Source organism: Hemitrygon akajei, chromosome 20 (genome assembly GCF_048418815.1).
Source record: "Hemitrygon akajei chromosome 20, sHemAka1.3, whole genome shotgun sequence".
In the NCBI taxonomy this organism is placed as follows: domain Eukaryota; kingdom Metazoa; phylum Chordata; class Chondrichthyes; order Myliobatiformes; family Dasyatidae; genus Hemitrygon; species Hemitrygon akajei.
The window spans coordinates 71041600-71066234 of NC_133143.1; the positions used below are offsets into that span (position 1 = coordinate 71041600).

Below are 24635 nucleotides of genomic sequence, written 5' to 3' on the forward strand. Positions count from 1 at the left end.
TCCTGCTTTCCCTCAAGCACTCTTCTGTCATTATGCAATTAGTGTGGCTAGTTTCATAGCTAAATTGCTGACATACTGAGCTTTCACATTATTTTACCTGTGGATTAATATCCAAAATGCACATTCGTCCTGTGTGAACAACCTCATGGATGGAGTCGATCTTTGTCCCGTAAAGGTTTCCTTCATACTCCCCATGTTCCAGGTATCTGCTAGCTTTTATGTCTACCTCCATTTCTGCTCTTGATACAAATCTGTAAGCATGCCCATCCTGTTCATCATCTCTCGGTTTCCTTGAAGTAACTGCAGTAAATATGAAAAACAAGTATTTTAACACAGCAAGTAGAAAGTTTTATTTGATTTTGCAAAACTAGCACGGGTAGAAGCAACATCCTTTGGAGGTGATAGTCACAGTGACATAGCATGGGAACAGGCCTCTTGGCTCTAAGCTTGCACTGACATCAAGTGCCTATTTAAATTCTTGGAGTAGGTTAAAAGGTTGGCACAACATTATAGGACAAAGGGCTTGTACTACACTGTAGTATTCTATGTTCTATAATATATAATTGGAACAACCTCCAGATTGAAAATCAAAGGTTGATTTATGTGATTATTTGTGTGATTATAGTTTATATTGGTCTTCTTCAGTTTTCTGTGTTTTCTTTCATGTTGTTGATTGGCGGGTTGGGGGTTTGATGTCCTTGTGGAAGGTATGTAGTTTTTACACAGGTGAGGGGTAAGGGATTTGATGTCTGATGTTCTAGTTGGTGTTTTTTCCAGGTGGAGGATCGGTTAGTTTCTTTGTGTGTGAGAGAGGGGTCTGGAGTTTGATGTTATTGTTGCCATTTTTTTCCCCTTGTGGGTGATATGTTAGTTTATTTGCGAAGGAGGGGTTGGGGGCTTGGGGTTTGCAAGTTTTTGTTTTTCTTTTTGGGGGGGTTGATGTCTTTTCTTTCAACAACTTCCATGGTTTTTCTGTATTTCGTGACTAGCTAGAGAAGACAAATCTCAAAGTTGTATTCTGCATAAATACTTTTTCAATAAAATTAACCTTTGAAATCCAAAAGCCAAACTCGATGGCCGGAGCCCCAAATCTGTGAAACTCTGCAAATCCGCTGTAGAAGTCAAGACCGATGGCCAGCGCCCCAAGTCTGCGAAACTCTGAGTTCGCTGGAGAAGTTGAAGGCTGGAGGTCTGTCCAAGAGGTAGAGGACTGTGTGTACACTAAGAAGACATGAGGTTTGTTTTGCTGTTGTGGACTTTATCACTTGGTATGTTCTGTTTTGTTGTGTTTTGTGTTTTTCTGCCGAGCACAGTGGGCATGTTATGTTGGGCCAGAATCTGTGACAACTGTTGCAAGCTGTCTCCAGCACATCCTTAAGGACATTCATTGTATGTGTCAATGTACAAATAATAAATAAATCTGAATCAGTCACATTTCTGCCTCTGCTACTGCACTAACACTGTCCAATGAAGAACAGCTGTTCAATACTCTGTTTACCATGCAGTAAGATCATGTTCACCTATTCTTGGTCTTGCATCCACTTTCCTGACTCTTTCTCAAAATCGTCTAATCCCCTACCTCAACTACCATCCACAACTGTCTGGGGTAGAGAATTCTAGGGATTTGTAATCCTGAGTGAGAAGAAAATCATCTCCTTTCCAAATTTAATGGGTGATTTTTTTTTTGATATGTCCCTAGTTTAAGATTCCTATGCAAAGGGAATCATTCTCCCAGTCAAGGCCTCCACTCTGCAATGTCCTCCCTTAATCGTGGTTCCCTCGCCTCCTCAAGAAATGCACCTCCCGATAAAAGTACCAGCTCCTTCCTTGGTTCTACCTATTTTGTCTGATTTTTCCTCCCAAGGCTGTTTTTGGGGTTAAATTACAATTTGTTGACAAACTGTAGACACTGCAGTATTCCCCTAAAGTAAAATAAAATTATCCAGACATTTATGCATTATCCAGACATTGCTGTTCTGGTTAACTGGTGGGAGTGTTCATCAATATCTTTAACCTCTCAGTTCAACAGTCTGTGGTATCCACCTGCTTCAAGCAGGCTTCAATTATATCGGTGCTCAAGAAGATTGTGGTAACCTGCCTCAATGACTATCATCCAGCAGCACTTACATCCACAGTGATGAAGTGCTTTGAGAGGTTGTTGATGAAATATATCAACTCCAACTAGAAAAGCAACTTGGATCCACTATAATTTGCCTACATCACAACAGATCAACAGCAGATGCTATTTCATTGGCACTTCACTCAATCCTGGAACATCTGAACAGTGAAGGCACTGTTGGCCAGAAGAAACTTCAGTATAATCAAGGACAGTGGAAGAAGACAAACCTGTTTTCTTTGATTCCCCCCATTTTGTGGACTCTGAACTGAACCTTGCACCAGGATAATCTAATCAGAGAAGTTGACTGTGGACACAAGGAACTTCAGGTAATGACCTGCTAAATCGGACACCATTCTTGGATGAGTAGTTACTTATTATGTAAAATGCCAGACCTACCAAAGAAGCAATCTGTAATCTTGTTGGACTCTGGGTTGCCTCATTTAACTGGTTTGGACCAGAGATGAAAGACTCAAATACACAAGGCTGGGGTGGGCAGAACAATGAAACAATGTTGGTTGTAGCCCTGTCCTATGACCAATAAGAAGGTGACCCAGTTAGGTCCAGTGTCCTTGAGCCAATGGGATGGATATTGTTATGCCGTTGGCCCCCTCCTTTGTGAAAATCGCAAGAACTCTAGTTAAGGGGGGGTCAGCTGACCCAAAAGAGAGAGACGTGCGGAAGACCACGTTCTCCCAAGAAGCAGAATAAAGGTGACTTTGACTATTGTCTCATGGAGACCACGTGAAAAGCCCTCGGGCAAAGTGGGCTGGTTGAGAGAAAGATCGCATTACCTGCAACCTGATTGACACCTGCGATCCCGTGAAGAAGTATAAAGGCGGGTCTGAGGGGAGGACCCTCAGATGCACCTCAGCAGACGCACCCAGGAGACACGAGATCGATTCACGTGGGAGCGGGACGCCATTTTGAAGGAAGCCACGTACGCTAGATTCCGAATTTGAATCTGTGGCTAAAACCAACGAAAGACTGCTTTTAAAATAACAACGGGGAAGTCTGCTCCCCTGATTCCAAGGATTTGCTCTGCCAAGACGACGGGCAAGTGTGCATCTTTTCTAAACTATAAAGGAAAAAGCCTGCAAACTTCTGAGTGACTCTTTAGACTTCCGTTGGACTCAGTATTACCCCCTAGACAACTGTAGAGCTTATTTCTGATTGATTATGGTTACACCGGTGTTTTAGATTGAGTTTTGACGATCTGAATGTTTTGTATTAACCATACGTTTGTGCCCTTGTTGAATAAAACGTTTGAAAATAGTAGCATCCGACTCAGCTGATCCATCTATCTTTGCTGGTAAGTTACCTGGTTACGGGGTTTTCGTAACAATATCCACCAGTTCAATTAATGAGGAACACTGTAAGAGTCAGGAGCTCCAAATACGCAGGGGCGATAACTCTCTAGTATCCAGAGACCAACCACTGCAGATAAGGAGGACCCCACAGACATGTAAAGATTGGGACCATGAGGAACGCCTGGCCAGTGTAAACCCCTTTCCCGGGTAATACCTTTTTCTCTTCATTGACTGTTCATGGAGGGTCAAGGATTCTAGTAGGGTGCACACCAGTAGATAGTTTGTGAACCCACGTGCTTTTCAGTTGAAACAATAAAAGTTACTTGTCGGTAAAAACAGATTCTCTGTGCCTCACTGATCATTATTACAAGGGTGATTTTTGTGACAGTGTATACATTAGGATGCTTTTCATTAACCTCAGTTCAGCATTCAATGCTTTCACCCCCTCAAAACTAATCACTAAACTGCAAATTCTAGGCCTCAAAAGCTCCTTGTGCAACTGGATCCTCCATTTCCTCATTGCAGACCCCAGTCAGTTTGGATTGGCAACAATAACTCCCTCACAATCGCCATCAGCAAAGGTGCACCACAAGGCTATGTGCTCAGCCCCCTGCTCTACTCATTTTACACTTGACTGTGAGTCTAAGAACAGCTCCAACGCCATCCTTAAGTTTGATGCAACATTACCATTGGTGGCGGAATCAAAGGTGGTGGTGACAAATCACCTTGTAAGAGGGAGATAGAAAATCTGGCCGAGTAGTGCCAGAACAATAATCTCTCACAATGTCTGCAAGACCAAAGAGATTATTATTGACTTTAGGAGGCAGAAAAATAAGGTGTTAACATTTCAGAGGATCTGTCCTGGGTTCAATACATAAGTGCCATTACGAAGAAAATATGGTAGCACCTCTACTTCCTTAGAAATTAGCGAAGATTTGCCATATCATCTAAAACTTTGGCAAACTTCTATAAATGTGTGGTGAGAGTATACTGACTGGTTGCATCACGGTCTGGTATGCAAACACCACTACCCTTACACGGAAAAGCCTAAAAAAAAATTGATTCAGCCCAATCCATTACAGGCAAAACCCTCCCCACCACTGAGTACATTTACAAAGAGTGCTGTTGCAAGAAAGCAGCATCCATCATCAAGGACCTCCACCATCCAGGCCATGCTCTGTTCTCACTGCTACCAGCAAGGAGGAACAGGAGCCTCAGGACTCACACCAGACACAGTTATTATCCCTCAACCATCAGGCTCTTGAGCCAGAGGGCATAACTTCAATCAACTTCATTCACTCCAACACTGAACTGTTACCATTGAACTGGACTCACTTCATCAAAGGTTCTCCATATTTATTGCTTATTTACAGCGGCATGCAGAAGTTTGGGCACCCCCAGTCAAAATTTCTGTTACTGTGAATAGTTAAACGAGTAAAAGATTACCTGATTTCCAAAAGACATAAAGTTAAAGATGACAAATTTCTTTAATATTTTAAGCAAGATTACTTTTTTATTTCCATTTTTTACAGTTTCAAAATAACAAAAAAGGAAAAGGGCCCGATGCAAAAGTTTGGGGACCCTGCATGGTCAGTACTTAGTAACACCCCTTTGGCAAGTATCACATCTTGTAAACGCTTTCTGTAGCCAGCTAAGTCTTTCAGTTCTTGATTGAGGGATTTTTGCCCATTCTTCCTTGCAAAAAATTTCTAGTTCTGTGAGATAACAACACACACAAAATGCTGGTGGAACACAGCATCTATAAGGAGAAACACTGTCGACGTTTCGGGCCGAGACCCTTCGTCAGGAATTTCCAGCATCTGCAGATTTCCTCATGTTAGTTCTGTGAGATTCTTGGGCCGTCTTGCATGCACTGCTCTTTTGAGATCTATCCACAGATTTTCAATGATGTTTAGGTCGGGTGACTGTGAGAGCCATGGCAAAACCTTCAGCTTGCGCCTCTTGAGGTAGTCCATTGTGGATTTTGAGGTGTGTTTAGGATCATTATTCTGTTGTAGAAGCCATCCTCTTTTCATCTTCAGCTTTTATTTTACAGACGGTGTGATGTTTGCTTCCAGAATTTGCTGGTATTTAATTGAATTCATTCTTCCCTCTACCAGTGAAATGTTCCTCGTGCCACTGGCTGCAACACAAGCCCAAAGCATGATCGATCCACCCCTGTGCCTAACAGTTGGAGAGGTGTTCTTTTCATGAAATTCTGCACCATTTTTTCTCCAAACATACCTTTGCTCATTGCAGCCAAAAAGTTCTATTTTAACTTCATCAGTCCATAGGACTTGTTTCCAAAATGCACCAGGCTCGTTTAGTTGTAACTTTGCAAACTTCTGACGTTGAATTTTGTGGTGAGGACGCAGGAAAAGTTTTCTTCTGATGACTCTTCCATGAAGGTCATATTTGTCCAGGTGTCGCTGCACAGTAGAATAGTGGACCACCACTCCAGAGTCTGCTAAGTCTTCTTGAAGGTCTTTTGCAAACGGGGGTTTTGATTTGCCTTTCTAGCAATTCTATGAGCAGATCTCTCGGAAAATTTACTTGGTCTTCCAGACCTCAACTTGACCTCCACCAACTGCCATTTCTGAATTACATTAAGAACTGAGGAAACGGCTACCTGAAAATGCTTTGCTAACTTCTTATAGCCTTCTCCTGCTTTGTGGGCATCATTTATTTTAATTTTTAGAGTGCTAGGCAGCTGCTTAGAGGAGCCCATGGCTGCTGATTATTGGGACAAGGTTTGAGGAGTCAGGATATTTATAAAGCTTTGTAATTTGCATCAACTGGCCTTTCCTAACTATGATTGTGAACAAGCCATAGCCCTAACAAGCTAATTAAGGTCTAGGACCTTGGTAAAATATATCTGAGAGCTCAAATCTCTTGCAGTGCCCAAAGTTTTGCATGGTGCTCCTTTCCTTTTTTTCACTCTAAAATTGTACAAAACAAAAATAATACACCAATCTTGCTTAAAATGTCAAAAACCGCAGTCAGTCCAGATCGGACACAGCATCTCCAACACCATCACACTGAGCACAGGGCCCCCCCCTCCCCCAGGGCTATGTACTCAGTCCACTGCTGTTCACTCTGCTGACCCATGACCGTGCTGCAACACACAGCTCGAACCACATCATCAAGTTTGCCGATGACACGACCGTGATGGGTCTCATCAGCAAGAACGACAAGTCAGCATACAGAGAGGAGGTGCAGCGGTTGACGGACTGGTGCAGAGCCAACAACCTGTCTCTGAATGTGAACAAAACAAAAGAGATGGTTGTTCACTTTAGGAGGGCACGGAGGACCACTCTCCACTGAACATCGATGGCTCCTCGGTAGAGATCATTAAGAGCACCAAATTTCTTGGTGTTCACCTGGTGGAGAATTTCACCTGGCCCCTCAACACCAGCTCCATAGCAAAGAAAGCTAAGCAGCGACTCTACTTTTTGTGAAGGCTGAGGAAAGTCCATCTTCCAACCCCATCCTCATCACATTCTACAGAGGTTGTATTGAGAGCATCCTGAGCAGCTGCATCACTGCCTGGTTCAGAGGTTCGGAAATTGCACCATCTCAGATCGCAAAACACTGCAGCGGATAGTGAGGTCAATTGAGAAGATCATCCTGCCATTACAGACATTTACACCACACGTTGCACCCATAAAGCAAACAGCATTATGAAGGACTCCACGCACCCCTCATACAAATTCTTCTCTCTCCTGCCATCTGGGAAAAGGCACCGAAGCATTCGGGCTCTCACAACCAGACTATGTAACAGTTTCTTCCCTCAAGCCATCAGACTCCTCAATACCCAGAGCCTGGACTGACACCAACTTACTGCCCTCTACTGTGCTTATTGTCTTGTTTATTATTTATTGTAATGCCTGCCCCGTTTTGTGCACTTTATGCAGTCCTGGGTAGGTCTGTAGTCTAGTGTAGTTTTTTTCTGTGTTGTTTTTACATAGTTCAGTGCAGTTTTAGTACTGTTTCATGTAGCACCATGGTCCTGAAAAACATCGTCTCGTTTTTACTGTGTATTATACCAGCAGTTATGGTCAAAATGACAAAACAAAAGTGACTTGACTTGACTCGACTCGAAAAGAATGTTTCATCTTTAACTTTATGATTTTTGGAGATCAGTGGATCTTTTACTCACTTAACTATTCACAGTAATAGAAATTTTGACCAGGGATGCCCAAACCTTTGCATGCCATTGTATGTATGTATGTATGTATTATTATTATTGTTTTTCCCTCTTTCTCTTCATATTTGCACAATTTGTTGGGGCTTTTTTTTTGCACATTGGTTGTTGTCTGTCCAGTTGGGTGTGATCTTTCATGGATTCTATTTTGTTTCTTGTATTTATTGATGTGCCCTTACGAAAATGAAACTCAGGGTTGTATATGGTGACATTTATGTACTTTGATAATAACTTCACTTTGAACTTTGATCATCATGGGGAAAAAAAAAGTCCATAAGGAAAAAAAAGATCAGTTTTGACCACTTATGTACTGATTTTGTCTAATCTGTGAATGTTTAACTTTCAGCAGAGGAGAGAAAACATGTTAAAGCCTAGAAAATTAATTTCAAAATGTTATATTCCTATTCATTACACCTCTGTGAAACCAATTTCTGTAACTTCAGTTACTTCCAAGTCTGCAGACAGATCAATTGCTAAATAAATATTAAAACATGGAAATTTTGATTCATCGAGATTATACACATTTCCAAACCCCAAAGTTTTTTCTAAAACATCTTTAACATTTGGAGAGGCATAATCTGATTAGGGATAGTCAGCATGGCTTTGTCAAAGGCAAGTCATGCCTTATGAGCCTGACTGAATTTTTTGAGGATGTGACTAAACACATTGATGAAGGTCGAGCTGCAGATGTAGTGTATATGGATTTCAGCAAAGCATTTGATAAAGTACCCCATGCAAGGTTTATTGAGAAAGTAAGGAGGCATGGGATCCAAGGAGACATTGCTTTGTGGATCCAGAATTGTCTTGCCCACAGAATGCAAAGAATGGCTGTAGACGGGTCATATTCTGCAAGGCAGTCGGTGACCATTGGTGTGTCTCAGGGATCTGTTCTGGGATCCTTACTCTTCATGATTTTTATAAATGATCTGGATGAGGAAGTGGAGGGATGGGTTAGCAAATTTGCTGATGACACAAAGGTTGGGGGTATTGTGGATAGTGTGGAGGGCCATCAGAGCTTACAGTGGGATATTGATAGGACGCAAAACTGGGCTGAGAAATGGCAGATGGAGTTCAACTCAGGTAAGTGGGAGGTGGTTCATTTTTGTGGGTCAATTATGATGGCAGAATATAGTGTTAATGGTAAGACTCTTGGCAGTGTGGAGGATCAGAGGGATCTTGGGGTCCAAGTCCATAGGACACTCAGAGCTGCTGTGGAGGTTGACTCTGTGGTTAAGGCATATGGTGCATTGGCCTTCATCAACCATAAGATTTTTAAGAGCTGAGAGGTAATGTTACAGCTATATAGGACCCTGGTCAGACCCCACTTGGAGTACTGTGTTCATTTCTGGTCACCTCACTAGAGGAAGGATGTGGAAATTATAGAAAAGGTGCAGAGGAGATTTACAAGGATGTTGCCTGGATTGAGGAGCATGCCTTACGAGAATAGGTTGAGTGAATTCAGCCTTTTCTCCTTGGAGTGGGGGATTATGAAAGGTGACCTGATAGAGGTGTATAAAGTGATGAGAGGCATTGATCGTGTGAATAGTCAGAGGCTTTTTCCCAGGGCTGAAATAGCTAACACGAGAGGGCACAGTTTTAAGGTGCTTGGAAGTAGGTACAGAGGAGACGTCAGGGTTAAGTTTTTTTTTTAACATAGCCAGTGGTGAGTGCGTGGAATGGGCTGCCGGCAACAGTGGTGGAAGCGGATACGATAGTGTCTTTTAAGAGGCTCTTGGATAGGTACATGGAGCTTAGAAAAATAGAGGGCTATGGGTAACCTTAAGTAATTTCTAAGTAAGTGCATGTTTGGCGCAACATTGTGGGCCAAAGGGCCGGTATTGTGCAACACACACAAAATGCCGGTGGAACGCAGCAGGCCAGGCAGCATCTATAGGAAGAAGTAAAGTCGACGTTTCGGGCCGAGACCCTTCTTCAAGACTAACTGAAAGAAAATATAGTAAGAGATTTGAAAATAGGAGGGGGAGGGGGAAATCCAAAATGATAGAAGACAGGAGGGGGAGGGGTGAAGCTAAGAGCTGGAAAGGTGATTGGCAAAAGGGATACACAGCTGGAGAAGGGAAAGGATCATGGGATGGCAGGCCTAGGGAGAAAGAAAGGGGGAGGGGAGCACCAGAGGGAGATGGAGAACAGGCAAGCAGTGATTGTGAGAGGGGCAGAGAGAGGAAAAAAAGGGGGGATAAATAAATAAATAAGGGATAGGTTAAGAAGGGGAGGAGGGGCATTAACGGAAGTCAGAGAAATCAATGTTCATGCCATCAGGTTGGAGGCTACCCAGACGGAATATAAGGTGTTGTTCCTCCAACCTGAGTGTGGCTTCATCTTGACAGTAGAGGAGGCAATGGATAGACATATCAGAATGGGAATGGGATGTGGAATTAAAATATGTGGCCACTGGGAGGTCCTGCTTTCTCTGGCGGACAGAGCGTAGGTGTTCAGCAAACCGGTCTCCCAGTGTGCGTCGGGTCTCACCAATATATAAAATGCCGCACCGGGAGCACCAGGCGCAGTATACCACACCAGCCGACTCACAGGTGAAGTGTCGCTTCACTTGGAAGGACTGTCTGGGGCCCTGAATGGTGGTGAGGGAGGAAGTGTAAGGGCAGGTGTAGCACTTGTTCCGCTTACAAGTGTACAATGTCCTGTGTATGTTACTCAAAATGGCTTCTTTGGTTTGTTAAGAGTAGGAATGCTTCTTTGTCTGATAAGTGTTTCTCTCGCAGTTGTTTAGCTTTAGACTTGCTGATATGGGGATTGTATTCATTTGTTTACCAATGGGGAATGTTATTTTGTCTTGTGAGGCTGGGAACTTGGGGGGGGGGGGGGGGGTTTCGCGGTCTTTTGAGGAGAGTCGAGAGGAAGACGCCGAGGAAGGTGGACGTGCGCTGCGCTGCTTGGTTGACCACCGGGGGTGGTCCCAGGTGCGAAGACGTGGAGGTCGGAGGCAAGCGACGAGGGGTCGAATGGTTCGATGGTTGAGCTCCAACAACGTGCACTAAACTGACTGAACTTTGATAAGTTGGTGCCTTTTGTTTTTTTTCTTTCCTTTCATATATATTGTATTGCCTAGTACTCTTAGTTTTAGTAAACTCTTTAAAGTGTATTTCATAACGGTATCTGGTGTGAATTTGATACTGTGTGCGGGCGCGAGGCATAAACTCGATTCTCACAGCACCTGCGTGTACGGGAGGTGGGGTTGGTGTGTGGCTGGATCTCCTTTTCCCCTAGACATATACCAGCCTGTTGGGTAAGTGCCAGGAGGGAGATCGGTTGGAAGGGATGGGGGGGACGAATGGACAAGGGAGTCGCATAGGGAGCAATCCCTGCGCTAAGCAGAAAGAGGGATGAGGGAAAGATGTGCTTGGTAGTGGGATCCCATTGGAGGTGGCAGAAGTTATGGAAAATTATATGTTGGATCCGGAGGCTAGTGGGGTGGTAGGTGAGGACAAGGGGAACCCTATCCCGAGTGGGGTGGCAGGCGGATGGGGTGAGAGCAGAGTTGATGGTGGAGGAAGGGAAGCCCCTCTGTTTTTTAAAAAAAAAGGAAGACATCTTTGTTCTGGAATGAAAAGCCTCATCCTGAGAGCAGATGCGGCAGAGACGGAGGAATTGCGAGAAGGGGACGGCAGTTTTGCAAGAGACAGGGTGGGAAGAGGAATAGTCCAGGTAGCTGTGAGAGTCAGTAGGCTTATAGTAGATATCAGTAGATAAACTATTTCCAGAGATGGAGACAGAAAGATCAAGAAAGGTGAGGCAGGTGTCAGAAATGGACCAGGTAAATTTGAGGGCAGGGTGAAAGTTGGAGGCAAAGTTAATGAAGTCAACGAGCTCAGCATGCGTGCAGGAGGCAGCGCCAATGCAGTCGTCGATGTAGCTCAACGAGCTCAGCATGCATTGTGCTGTAGGTTTTCTCTGTTTCTAGCTGCAGAGATCAGCAGCGGACACCAAGTAATAACAAGAAAAAGGAACTCTTGTTCCCAAACAAACATTCAAAATCTGCAGTTGCAAAGCAAAACTTACATGGGACAGTTGTTCCAAACCGCATGGGATTCATTACGATGAGCCGATTTTTTAAACTCCGTCGTCCCACACCTTGCGCTCCTATCAACACTAGAGTCTTTCTTTGAAAGGGTGGCATCCTCGCTACTTCCTCGTAGATCATAATTTCATGCCGATCAAATTCTTGTTGTTAACCAGCATAAACAAATAAAAAACAAAATCAAATGCTCATCAGTGTATATATTTCTAACAACATGGAAGGCATGCAGTGAATTGAAATCACACTGATATAATTCAGAACACACAACCTTTAGAAACAATCCCTCATCTTCACTCTGGGCACTATGCAGCTTTTCAGACTTAACACCTGAATTCAATTTCAGTTTATAATTTGACTCCCTCGGTACCACACTTTTTCTTAGACATTAGTAATAGCTTCTGTTACCTTGCATTCTCACCTTCTCCATCACACTGTCAAAGGTTCCATGACACCATCCAAGGAGTAGAAAGAGAATTCATCGATCATTTCAGTTGATGTTAATTCTTTAATCAATGATTCTTTTCACAAATAGGTGGTTTCATCATTTCAATGCCATCTGTAAGGCTCAGCTATATACAACATGCTTGCCATTTTTCCTTGCCCAGTACAGACTCTTCAACTTGCAATGATGTGCGATTTTTTAACCTAGATCAGTCTAACCCTTCCTTCCTACACAGCCCTCCATTTTCCTATCAGTCATGTGTCTAAGAGTCTCTGAAATACCCCTAAAGTACCTGCATCTATCACCACCTCTGGCAAGTGTTCCATGCACACACATCTGTGTAATAAAACCTACCCGTGACATCTCCCCTATACTTTCCTCCAATCACCTTAAAATTATGCCCCCTTTTTATTAGCCATTTCTGCTCTGGGAAAAAGTTTCTGGCTGTCCACTTGATCTTTGCGTCTTATCACCTTGTACCCCTCTATCAAGTCACCTCTCATCTTCCTTTGCTTTGAAGAGAAAAGCCCTAGCTCATCCAAACTATTCTCCTAAAACATGCTCTCTACCCAGGCAGCATCCTGGTAAATCTTCTCTGCATCTCCCTAAAGTTTTCATATCCTTCCTATAATATCACAATACAACAGATGACAGTTCCAATGTACTCCAATAACTTTGAAATAATAAGACAATGGTGTTTGTGAAAAGACTAATATAACACATATATTACCCAAATTAAACACAATTTGGTTTACATTGTACTCTGTTTTGCAGCCGAGTTCAATCTCCCTAGGTGATAATGAGAGCACAAATCAACATCCAGGCAGATGTACAGTAAGTATATAGAATCCAAACCCACAAAACCTCAGCTGACACTTCGGCCAAGACCCTTCATCAAGAAAGGTGATGAAGGAACTCGACCGGGAATGTTGACTGTTTATTTCCCACCACAGTTGCTCCCTGACCTGCTAGTTCCTCCAACATTTTGTCTGTTGTTGAACCTTGAAGTGTTGGTCTTCTGGCCCCTGTACATCCTGCCTAATGGCAACAATGAGAAGAGAGCAAGAACCAGAAAGTGGGATCTTTAATGGTGAATGTCACCTTAGTAATAGGTGACTTACTTCCCTCTGGTGAAGTCTGAGATAATTGATAAGCCAATTGTAGGGGCTGCAGTCTTCCTTCCATGGATGGGGCAGGAGATACCTGACAGGGAAAACAGGTGGGTAATAGGCTTGCTGAGGTGTTTCTTCTGACCTTGATGAAAAGATGGGCACCCAATGCAAGAATTGAAGATTCTTAATTCCATACCAAACGCTCTTCTCCACTTCAAGTGGTCATGGGCAAGAGGTTCCCAGAAATTAGTGCAGAAGGTGCATTTCTGCAAGGCAGTTTCAATCATAAAGCTTCCTCTGACAGAATTCAGAACAAAGCAATAATGCTCTGGCACTGGGCATTGTCCAGTGTGGCTTCCCTAAAATCAACATGACTTAAATGGAGCCACAGTGCTGTAGATGTTTCCTGCTGAGGACACAGACAATGGTCCACATATTGGTCTCAAGGATTGTGTGGAGACAGTACTGAAAGTATCTTTCAAGTGCCTCAAGTACATAATCCAGAACTCAAGAGGCACTTGGTACAGCAGGTGTGACTTTGCAAGTCTGGGAGTCTGGAGCCAAGGGCTAAAAGTCGTAGGTCTGTAAATGGCCCGTCCTGCAGATGGAGGCCTGTCTGTGGATGGATGTGTGGGAGAGAGGGAAAGGGTTTTGTCTTATTGTTGTTCTGTTTGGTGGTTGTTGTTGCTTGTGTTAATCTTCAGAGCACTGTGGGCATGCTACATGCCGGAATATGTGGCAACACTTGTGGGCTGCCCTCAGCACATCCTTAGGTTGTGCTGGCCGGTAATACAAACAATGCATTTCACTCTATGTTTCCATTATAGATAAATAAAACTGAAATGTAAGTGGTGATGAATATCTGTGATTAGCTGAATTTGAGGAGGATGTTCCACAGTCCTACTGGTTGACAGTGGTGGCAATAAGGACACACATGCTAGCTAGAGTCACTTTCTTACTCTTTGCTAGTGAAGATCCCGTCCATCATGCCTTTAGATCGATGGACTCCAGACTGCCTTATGGGCAACAGTCGAACATTCTCTTTGCTTTACTGATTTGTATTCTGTTGCATTCTGGCATACTGAGCATCAAGTCTGAAACCTGTTCAAAGTTTTGATTTCTTATATTTGTCTGTTCTGGCTTTATTGTTGTAGTAGGGCAGGACACTGCAGTAAGCACCCTTTCTCATGCTGAATGATGTGTCCCTGCACCCCAATATTTAACCATGAGGTAGCACGATGCAGTCTGCATTAGACATCAGTGTACCATGCCAATGTGCTTTTTCTTTGGAGCTGTACTAAAACACCTTCAAGAAGGCAGCATCCATCATTAGGGACCCTCATCACCCAGGGCATGCCCTCTTTTCACTGCTACCACCAAGGAGGTGAACAGAAGCCTGAAGGCACACATGCAACGTTTCAGGAACAGCTCTCCCTCTGCAATCAAATTTTTGAATAGACAATGAACCCATGTATACTACCTATTTTCCTCTCTTCTTGCATGCCAGTTAAATATATATATATATACATAAATATACACACCTCATGGGAGAGGTGTGCAACAGGTGGCAGAAAAGGAGTACTAGGGCGGGGAGTAGTGTGGGTGCTGACACATCCGGCCCTCAGACACTAAGCAAGGTCATTTGATTCCAGACAGATGGTTTATTTATCATTACAGAATGTCTCTCTCGTGCTTCCCATTCCCTCCCTTCTGTCTTCCCTTTTTGTCAACCATGATCCACCCTCCCTGCCCCCTTCCCACTCTCAATCAACTATAGAGACCCCCATCAGAATCAGCTTTATGCCAGTGATATTGAAACTGATTTAGATTCTGATGTTAGTATCATGGTTATATTACTAAATAAACTGTCAAAGGCCTAGACTAACAAACCTGTAGGACAATTTCAAGTGGCACTAAAATAATCATAGTATTGGCATCCCACAACACTGAAACAGGCCCTTTGACCTAATAGTTTGAAATAAAAGTGAGGATCTCAACGGTTGGATTAAAACGTGGTCAGCCAACCTGATCAATTTTTATGGGGGGATGATACGGTGCCATTCTTACCCATTTCAGGTCAGTTATAACTTTAATACAACTGTAAAGCCCCATCTTCCAAATGACAGGATGTAATTAACTGCTACAAAACAATAGTATTATGGGAGCATCATCACAACAGGCTTTAGTGTTAAGGTGTCCCAGTACCACTCTAATAGATACAGAGGAGGCAGTATTATAATTAAATAATGATCTTTAACAATTTAATATAATTAAATAATAAGGATGAATGCACAAAGCCAGCATTCATTGCCCTTGCTTAAATGCCTGAGATGATGGTGCTAAGTAGATTCTTCAGCATCTGCAGATCTTCTAAAGGTGATTCCACAATGCCACTGGATTTAGGATTTCGATCCAATTTGAACATCTCCATTATATCTGCCTTCATCACTATCACAGGTGGTGCATACCAGGCCTCACAGCTTTTTGTGAAAGAAAAACTTGCCCCTCACATCTCCTTTGAACTTACTCTCTCTCACTTTAAATGACATGCCCCCTGGTATTAGACATTTCAACCCTAAAGATTAAAGATTAGCTTTATTTGTCACATGTACATGAAAACATACAGTGAAATGCATCATTTGCATCAAACCAAATCAGTGAGGATTGTGCTGAGCAGCCTGAAAGTGTTGCATGCATGCCCAAAACTTACTCACTATATTGCACACGTCTTCGGGATAAGGGAGGAAACCCATGCATTCACAGGGAGAACATATAAACTTGTTACAGACAATGCTGAGAATTGAACCCCAATCTTACAGCTGGTGCAGTAAAGTGATTGCACTTACCATTATGCTATTTTGCTGCCCTGGGAAAAATCTACCAGCTGTCTATTCTGTCCATGTCACTCATTTTCTTATAAAACCTCCATCAGATTTCCCTTCAGTCTCAATCACTCCAAAGAATTCAACTGAAATTTGACTAATCTCTCCTTACAGCACATGCCCTCTAACCCTGGAAAACCTCTTCTGCACTTTTTCCTAAGCCTCCACATCTTTCTTATAATGGGCAGACTAGAACAAAATGCAATGCACCAAATGTGGCCTAACTAGTTTTACAAAGCTCCAGGAAAACTTCCTGACTCTTGGAACACAATTCCTCCAACAACAAAGGCAAGCATACCATATGCCTTCTTTTCCAGCGTACCAACCCATGTAATCACTTTCAGGAAACTATGGACTTGGACGTTAAGATCCCTCTGCTCATCAACACATAAGGGCCTTGAGATGTTTTATCTGTCTGTCAACTTCGACCTTCTCGGATAGGTATCGCAACTCCCTTTGCACTGTAGCTCTCTCTGTTATCTTGCAACTTAATAACCTTCTTTGTTCACACATAGTTGCATTGGCCAAATTTTCACCAGTTCACTGACCCCACCGAAAACCCTCTGTGAGCAGGTTCTATCCTGTTCACAGCTCACTTTCTATCTATTGTCATGTCATCTGCAAATATGGCTACAGTCCATTTTCTTCCTTCAAATTACCATACATCCCCTGAACAGCTGTGGTCCCAGCACTGATCCTTGTGGCATCTCCATGGTCGCACATTGCCAAACTGAAAATTAACTTCCTATCCCTACTTTTGTTTCCTACCAGTTAGACAATCCTCAATCTGCTTGCCCTCCATCTATTTACCTGCATTTTTTGTTGTGAGGTACATCATCTTTTTCTTCTTTTTACCAGTTATTATTCCACAAAATGGCCCTGAAGAAAGATTGAAACAGAACTTGAGACAATTAATTATTTTTCTGTTATATTCCCAAGCATTTATAAACACTTTATATCGATCTCTAAAGAGCAACACTAAAAAGCTCACCAGAGGAACCTGAGAGATCCCAGTCCCGTTTAACAAAGGCTTTTCTTTTTTCTTCCAACATCTGGCTGGGAATTAGACCTGCACTTCCTCCTCCCTTCATGTGAAAAGCCTGAAATGAAACACAACCAGTCCAATTAGTTCCTGGGAGTCATGGTATTTACAAAGTCAAAGTCATACACCACAGAAGCATGCCTTTCACAGAACACCAACTGCATCCGTTATCACACATCCATTTACATAAGACCATAAGATATAGGAGCAAAAGTAGGCCATTTGGCCCACCGAGTCTGCTCTGCAATGGGCTGATCCAATTCTTCCAATCATCCCCACTCCTCTGCCTTCTCTCCGTACCCTTTCATGTTCTGGCTAATCAAGAACCTATCTATCTCTGCCTTAAATGCACCCAATGACTTGACCTCCACAGCCGTTCGTGGCAACAAATTTCACGGATTTACCACCCTCTGACTAAAGTAATTTCTCCGCATCTCTGCTCTAAATGGACATCTTTCAATCCTGAAGTCGTGCCTTCTTGTCCTGGACTCCTCTACCATGGGAAATAACTTTGCCATATCTAATCTGTTCAGGCCTTTTCACATTCGGAATGTTTCTATGAGATCTGCCTTCATTCTCCTGAACTCCAGGGAATACAGCCCAAGAGCTGCCAGATGTTCCTCATACGGTAAACCCTTTCATTCCTGGAATCATTCTCTTGAATCTTCTCTGAACCCTCTCCAATGTCAGTATATCCTTTCTAAAATAAGTAGCCCAAAACTGCACACAATATTCCAAGTGTGGTCTCACGAGTGTCTTATAGAGCCTCAACATCACATCCCTGCTTTTATATTCTATACCTCTAGAAAGGAATGCCAACATTGCACTCGCCTTCTTCCCACTGACTCAACCTGGAGGTTAACCTTTAGGGCATCCTGCACAAGAACTCCCAAGTCCCTTTGCATCTCTGCATTTTGAATTCTGTCCCCATCTAAATAACAGACTGTCCTTTTATTTCTTCCAAAGTGCATGACTTTACACTTTCCAACATTGTATTTCATTTGCCACTTCTTTGCCTACTCCCCTAAATTATCTAAGTCTCTGCTTCCTCAGCACTACCCGCTTCTCCATCTATCTTTGTATCATCGGCAAATTTAGCCACAAATTCATTAATCCCATAGTCCAAATCATTGACATACATCGTAAAAAGCAGCGGTCCCAACACCGACCCCTGTGGAACTCCAATAGTGAGTGGCAGCCAGCCAGAACAGCCTTTATTCCTACTCTCTGTTTTCTGCCAATCAGCCAATGCTCCACCCATGCTAGTAACTCCCCTGTAATTCCATGGGCTCTTATCTTGCTAAGCAGCCTCATGTGCAGCATTTTGTCAAAGGCCTTCTGAAAATCCAAGATGCATATCTACTGCATCTCCTTTGTCTAGCCTGCCTGTAATTTCCTCAAAAAAATTATAGTATGTTAGCCAGGCAGGATTTTCCTTTCAGGAAACCATGCTGGCTTTGGCCTATCTTGTCACGTGCCTCCAGATATTCCATAATCTTATCCCTAACAATCGATTCCAACAACTTCCCAACCACTGATGTCAGGCTAACAGGTCTATAGTTTCCTTTCTGCTGCCTCCCACTCATTTCAGGAGCCTGCTGGTGACCTTCTGCTGCACTCCCTTTACAGCAGGGATTCCCAATCTGGGATCCACAGATGCCCCCATTTAATGGCATTTGTCCATGACATAAAAAAGTTTGGGAACCCCTGTCCCTGAGCATATATATTCTATTTTATTTACAATGAGTAAAAATTCACACCATCATCCATCCAGGCACATCCTCACCAAAGGGCAATAACTGTTGTAAGGCGTTTTGATTCTTGGACTCAAATCCTCCAACAATAAACATCAATATTCAATGTGCCTTCTAAGTTGGCCACTGCAGTTACACAACAAAAAAAAGGCAACGTGCAATTTGGGCAGATGAAAGGAAATTATAAGCCAGTTAAGCCTGTCTTCAATGGTTAGGAAGATCTTGGAGTCCATTATTAAGGAAGAGGTTTGGGGGTACTTGGAGGCACATGATAAAGTAGGCTGAAGCCAGTGTGGTTCCCTTAAAGAAAAATCTTGCCTGACAAATCAGTTGGAACTTTTTGAGGAAATAATAGGCATGATAGACCAAGGAGAGTAAATGGATGTTGTTTACTTGGATTTTCAGAAAGCCTTTGACAAGGTGGTGCAAATGAGGCTCCAAAATAAGAGTCCATGGTATTACTGGAAAGATATTAGCATGGATAGAAGATTGGCTGGCTGGCAGGAGGTAAAGGAGTCAGGATTAAGGGGGTCTATTCTGGTTGCCTACAGGTGACAAGTGGTGTTCTGCAAGGTCAATATTGGTACTGATGATTTTGTAGCCAGGTTAGCAAACAGTATAAGGATAGGTAGAGGGATATTAGTGTTGCGGAAGGACTTGGACAGATTGGAAGAATGGGCAAAGTAGTAGCAGATGGAATAAGATGCAGGGAAGTGTATGGTCATGCATTTTGATAGAAGGAACAAAGAGTAGACTACTCTCTAAATGGGGAGAAAATTCAAAAATCCGAGTTGCAAAGGGATTTGGGAGTCCTTGTGCAGGTTTCCCTAAAGTTTAACTTGTAGGCTGAATCAGCAGGAACAGTGGTAAATGCATTCATTTTGAGAAGACTAGAATATTCTTATATAGGATGTGATGCTGATTTCTAAGGCATTGGTCACATAGCACTTGATGATCCGGTGTTCCAGGAAGATGGTGGCATGTTTGAACACAGCAGCCTCTCAAGGGTCATTCAAAAGTGCACTTTCTTTTTAAAATTTTTTTTTTGATGATCATAAGATTATGCTGGACTCCAAGAACTATGGTACAGCAGAACTATGGGCTCAGCAGATCTACCGCATGAGTGATCTGCTCGCTGCTCGGAGCAGCTGGCCAGGGTGTTGAAGGTGCCAGTAGACAGGCCAGAGAACGAGAAGCCCATGGTTGGGCCAGAGACATGAAAGGGTTAACTTATGAGGAGTGATGGCTCTGGGCCTGCAGATGCTGGAATTTAGAACAATATGAGGGAATCACATTGAAACCTATCGAAACTATAGACAAGGTCTAGAGAGAATGGATGTGGAGAAGATGTTTTCTACAGTGGATGAGTCTAGGACCAGAGAATACAATCAGAATCAGGTTTATTAAAACCGGCATGTGACGTGAAATTTGTTGACTTAGCAGCAGCAGCAGTTCAATACAATACATAATCTAGCAGAGAGAGAGAGAGAAAAAATAATAAATAAAATAAAACATAAAACAAATCAATTACTTACACTGAAGATTTTTTTTAATGTGCAAAAACAGAAATACTGTATATTAAAAAAGGTGAGGTAATGTCCAAAGCTTCAATGTCCATTTAGGAATCGGATGGCAGAGGGGAAGAAGCTGTTCCTGAATCGCTGAGTGTGTGCCTTCAGTCTTGTGCATCTCCTACCTGATGGTAACAGTAAGAAAAGGGCATGCCCTGGATGCCTGAGGTCCTTAATAATGGACGCTGACTTTCTGAGACACTGCACTGCTGAGACATCCATTCAGAACAGAGATGAGAAGGAATGTCTTTAGACAGAAGGTAGTAAATTTGTGGAATTTACTGCAAAGGAGGCAATTCATTTGAGGCCACATCACTAAGTATAATTAAAGCAGAAGTTGATAGGTTCTTGGTTAGCCAGGGCATCAAAGGTTACAAAGAAAAGGCAGGGGAATGGGGTTGATAAGTATAATAAATCAGCCACGATGGTATGGTGGAGCAGACTCGATGAGCTGTGTGGCCTAATTCTGCTTCTATGTCTTATTGTCTAACATTCACAACCTTTTGAAAATCTACATTTCCCAGTCACTATTTAACGGAGGAAGTTATTGGAAGATGCAAAGGTAACGTGCTGTGTCTTAACACAGCTGTAATGGCCCAAATTCTATTAAAATGTGTTATTCTTTTCTGGGGGTTTGGATAAGTCAAAATGACTGCATTTTTTAGTGGATATTTTAAGACTTGTAGAAAAACATATGCTTTAAAATATTTCTCAACTCCATTAAAGTGAAAGTTGAGCCAACCTGCCACCAGTTGAGATCTTCTCGATTCACAACTTGAAGGATGTCCCCTCTAGAAAACTTCAACCCTGCATCTTTGCACGGGATTAAACTGTCATTGGCTGGATTGTAATCAAAATGGCATTTCACAAAGACCTGCAAAAGATTATAATAAAATTGTTATTGTTATTTTTATTTAGATACAGGCCCTTATGACCCATTGAGCCTGTACCATCCAATTAAACCCACTAACCTGTCTGCATGTAGTTGGAATATGTACGGAACTGGAAAACTTAGTAGAAACCAACACAGTAACGAGGAGGTCACACAAACTCCTTATAGACAGCAGCAAAAATTGACTAAAATAATTATTCTAACAGGTTGTAAAGTTTTGCATTTCTGAAAATTAGGAAGCATCTGGCCTAAATGAGCTGTATTCCAGGATCCTTGAATGAAGTATTGAAATTGGTAGTATGAATCAATGGAGTTGGAAACAGAACTGATGGATGTTCATCAAGATGAAAATTTGATAATCAGATTTATATTGCAGAGAAGGAAGAGATGCAGGGAACAAAAGCAGTGGTAGAATGGAAACAAACAGACATCTTTGTTTAATTAATTTGATGGAATTTCTGTGTGTCTGACAAGGCCAGTATTTACTGCCCATTCCCCAATTGCTTTTGGGAAAGTGGTGGTGAGTTGCCTTCCTTAACTGCTATGGTAATTCTGGTGATGGTTAAGATCCAATGGTGGGGAGTTTCAGGGTTAAAATCCAATGTGACAGTGCTCCGACAGTGCTATTGGGTGGGGAGTACAAGGATTGTGATCCAATTATGATTAAGGAGTGTCGATGGTATTCTAAGTCAGGATAGTACGGAATGTGTTGTTGCACTGTAATGTCAGAGTCATTGAGCACAAAGGTGATGGGGGGGGGGGGGGGGGAATCTCATTACAACCTTTCAAATGTTGAAAGGCCTGGATAGAGTAGATGTGTAAAGGATGCTTCCATGATGGGGGAAGTCTAGGACAAGAAGGCACAGCCCCAGGATAGAGGGACATTCATTTAAGACAGAGATGCAGAGAAACTTCTTTAGCTAGAGGGAGGTGAATTTATGGAATTTATTACCACAGGCAGCTGTGAAGGCAGAGCTTGATATGTTTTTGATGGGACATGGCATCAAAGGCTATGGGCAGAAGGCCGGGGATAGGGCTCAGGAGGGGAAAAAAAAGGATCAGCCTTGATTGAATGGCAGAGCAAACTCAATCGGCCAAGTGATTCTAATTCTGCTCCTATGTCTTATGGTCTTAAGTGACAGTGCCCCAACAGTGCTATTGGGTGGGGAGTTCCAGGATTAAGATCCAATGATGATTAAAGAGTGGCAATGGAATTCTAAGTCAGGATGGTGCAGAATACGTGGGTTAGTGCCAGAATGTGTGGTTGCACCAGAGTGTCATAGAGCCATAGAGCTCTACAGCACAAAAAATGAAGCACTTCGGTCCACCTACTCCATGCCGAACCATTAACCTGCCTAGTCGCATTGAACCTCACCCAAACCACAGACTTCCATACCCCTCCCATTCATATACTTATCAAAATTTCTCTTAAGTGTTGAAATCAAATTGGCATCTACCACTTGCACTAGCAGCTTGTTCCACACTCGCACCACCCTCTGTGCGAAGAGGTTCCCCCCTCAGGTTCCTCTTAAACATTTCACCTTTTACCCTTGACCCATGACCTCTAGTTCTAGTCTCATCCAACCTCAGTTCTCAGGGCTAATGTGCTTTGATGTACACGTGATAAATAAATCTGAATCTAAATTTGGGAAGGAATCAGCAGATGGGGGGGCTCTCATACACCTGCTGTCCTTGGTAGGAGGTACAGCTCTGGGTGAAGTTTTCAGAACAAGTAACACTAATGCATTTTGTCGATGATACCTACTGTGTGCTTGTGTTGTAGGGAACAAATGTTCAGGTTGGTCAGTAAGTTCTTTGTTCATGACAACATGAGCTGGAGCTCAACTCGTTCTGGTAAATGGAGAGCATCATGTTTTTAACTAGCACTTTGGAAAGATTTTGGGGGCAGCAAAGGAGCTGCTTGCTGCAGAATATCCACCCTTGGAATTACTCTAATAGCCACCATATTCATGTGGCTAGTTTTATTTATTTCCTGGCCAATGGTAACCCCTAGGATGTTAATGGTGGGGCACTCAGTGTTGATAATATCATTAAGTGCTAAGGGTGGTTAGACTCTCTTTTTTGAGATCATTCCCTCACCCTTTTGTCTAAATGACATAAGCAACACCACCACCCAAACCAAATCAGAGCTCTGTAGAACTCTGCCTTCTAATACTCCAATATATGCATTGAAATGTCACAAGGAAAGGGTAAAAATAAGCTGTGAGTATTTCAATATCTGAGGATTAAATATTACAATACTAAAACAGATTAAATGATAGTAGATTCATAAAAATTAGAGCACACCAATGAAAAGTGCTACCAAAATGTTGAAGCAGGGTCAGAGTGATACTTGGGAATAAATTAATAGTCAGGTAAAATACTGAATACACACCACTTCCAGCTACCAGTGAAATCTAAGTTTCATGGAGTTCTGGATCCACATCAATAGACTTAACAATATGTAAATCATACAACACTAGAAATTCTGCAGATGCTGGAAATGCAGAGTAACACATACAAAATGCTGGAGGAACCTAGAAGGTCAGGCAGTATTTTTGGAAATGAATAAACAGTCGATATTTTAGATCAAGACCAATCATCAGGACTGGGAAGGAAGAAGACGCCAGAATGAAAAGGTGGGGGGGGGGGGGGGGGTGGGAGAAGGAGGATAGCTGGAAGGTGATACACGCAGGTTGGAAACATAAAGGGCTGGAGAGGAGAGTGGACCATGGGAGAAGGGGAAGAAAGAGGGGACCCAGGTGATAGGCAGCTGAGAAGAGGAACAAGGCCAGAATGGGAAATAGAAGAAGAGGGGAGGTGAAGGGGATTTTATTTAGTGGAAGGAGAAATCAATACTCATGCCATCAGGTTGGAGGCTACTTAGAAGGAATATCAGGTGTTGCTCCTCCAGAAGGTGGCCTCATCTTGGCACAAAAGGAGACCCTGGACTGACCTGTCAGCACGGGTATGGGATTTGGAATTAAAATGCTTAGCCAATGGGTAGTTCCACTTTGGTGGATGTAGTGGAGGTGCTCAACGAGGCAGTCCCCTAATTTACGACAGATCTTGCCAGTGTAGAGGTAGCCGCATCGGGAGTGCTGGACACAATAGATAACACCAGCAGATTTGCAGGTGAAGTGTTGCCTTACCTAGAAAGATAGTTTGGGCCCTAAATCCCTAAATGAAGGTGAGGAAGGAGGTGAATGGGCAGGTGTAGAAATTAGCTGCTTACAGGGATAAGTGCTGGGAG

At 42.8% G+C, this 24635-nt stretch overlaps 1 protein-coding gene across 6 annotated transcripts in view; it reads right to left on the reverse strand.

The window, feature by feature from the left end:
- The window catches only part of LOC140713914 (protein PALS2-like), a 186295-nt gene that overhangs the window by 5199 nt on the left and 156461 nt on the right, over positions 1-24635 (reverse strand). For all 6 annotated transcript variants that reach the window (XM_073024591.1, XM_073024586.1, XM_073024585.1 and 3 more), the window contains 5 exons: positions 21233-21364; positions 17115-17223; positions 16934-17002; positions 11669-11830; positions 98-300 (listed from right to left, as the gene is read on the reverse strand). In XM_073024591.1, coding sequence (XP_072880692.1) covers positions 98-300; positions 11669-11830; positions 16934-17002; positions 17115-17223; positions 21233-21364 — 675 coding nt within the window. The remainder of the gene's footprint in view (positions 1-97; positions 301-11668; positions 11831-16933; positions 17003-17114; positions 17224-21232; positions 21365-24635) is intronic.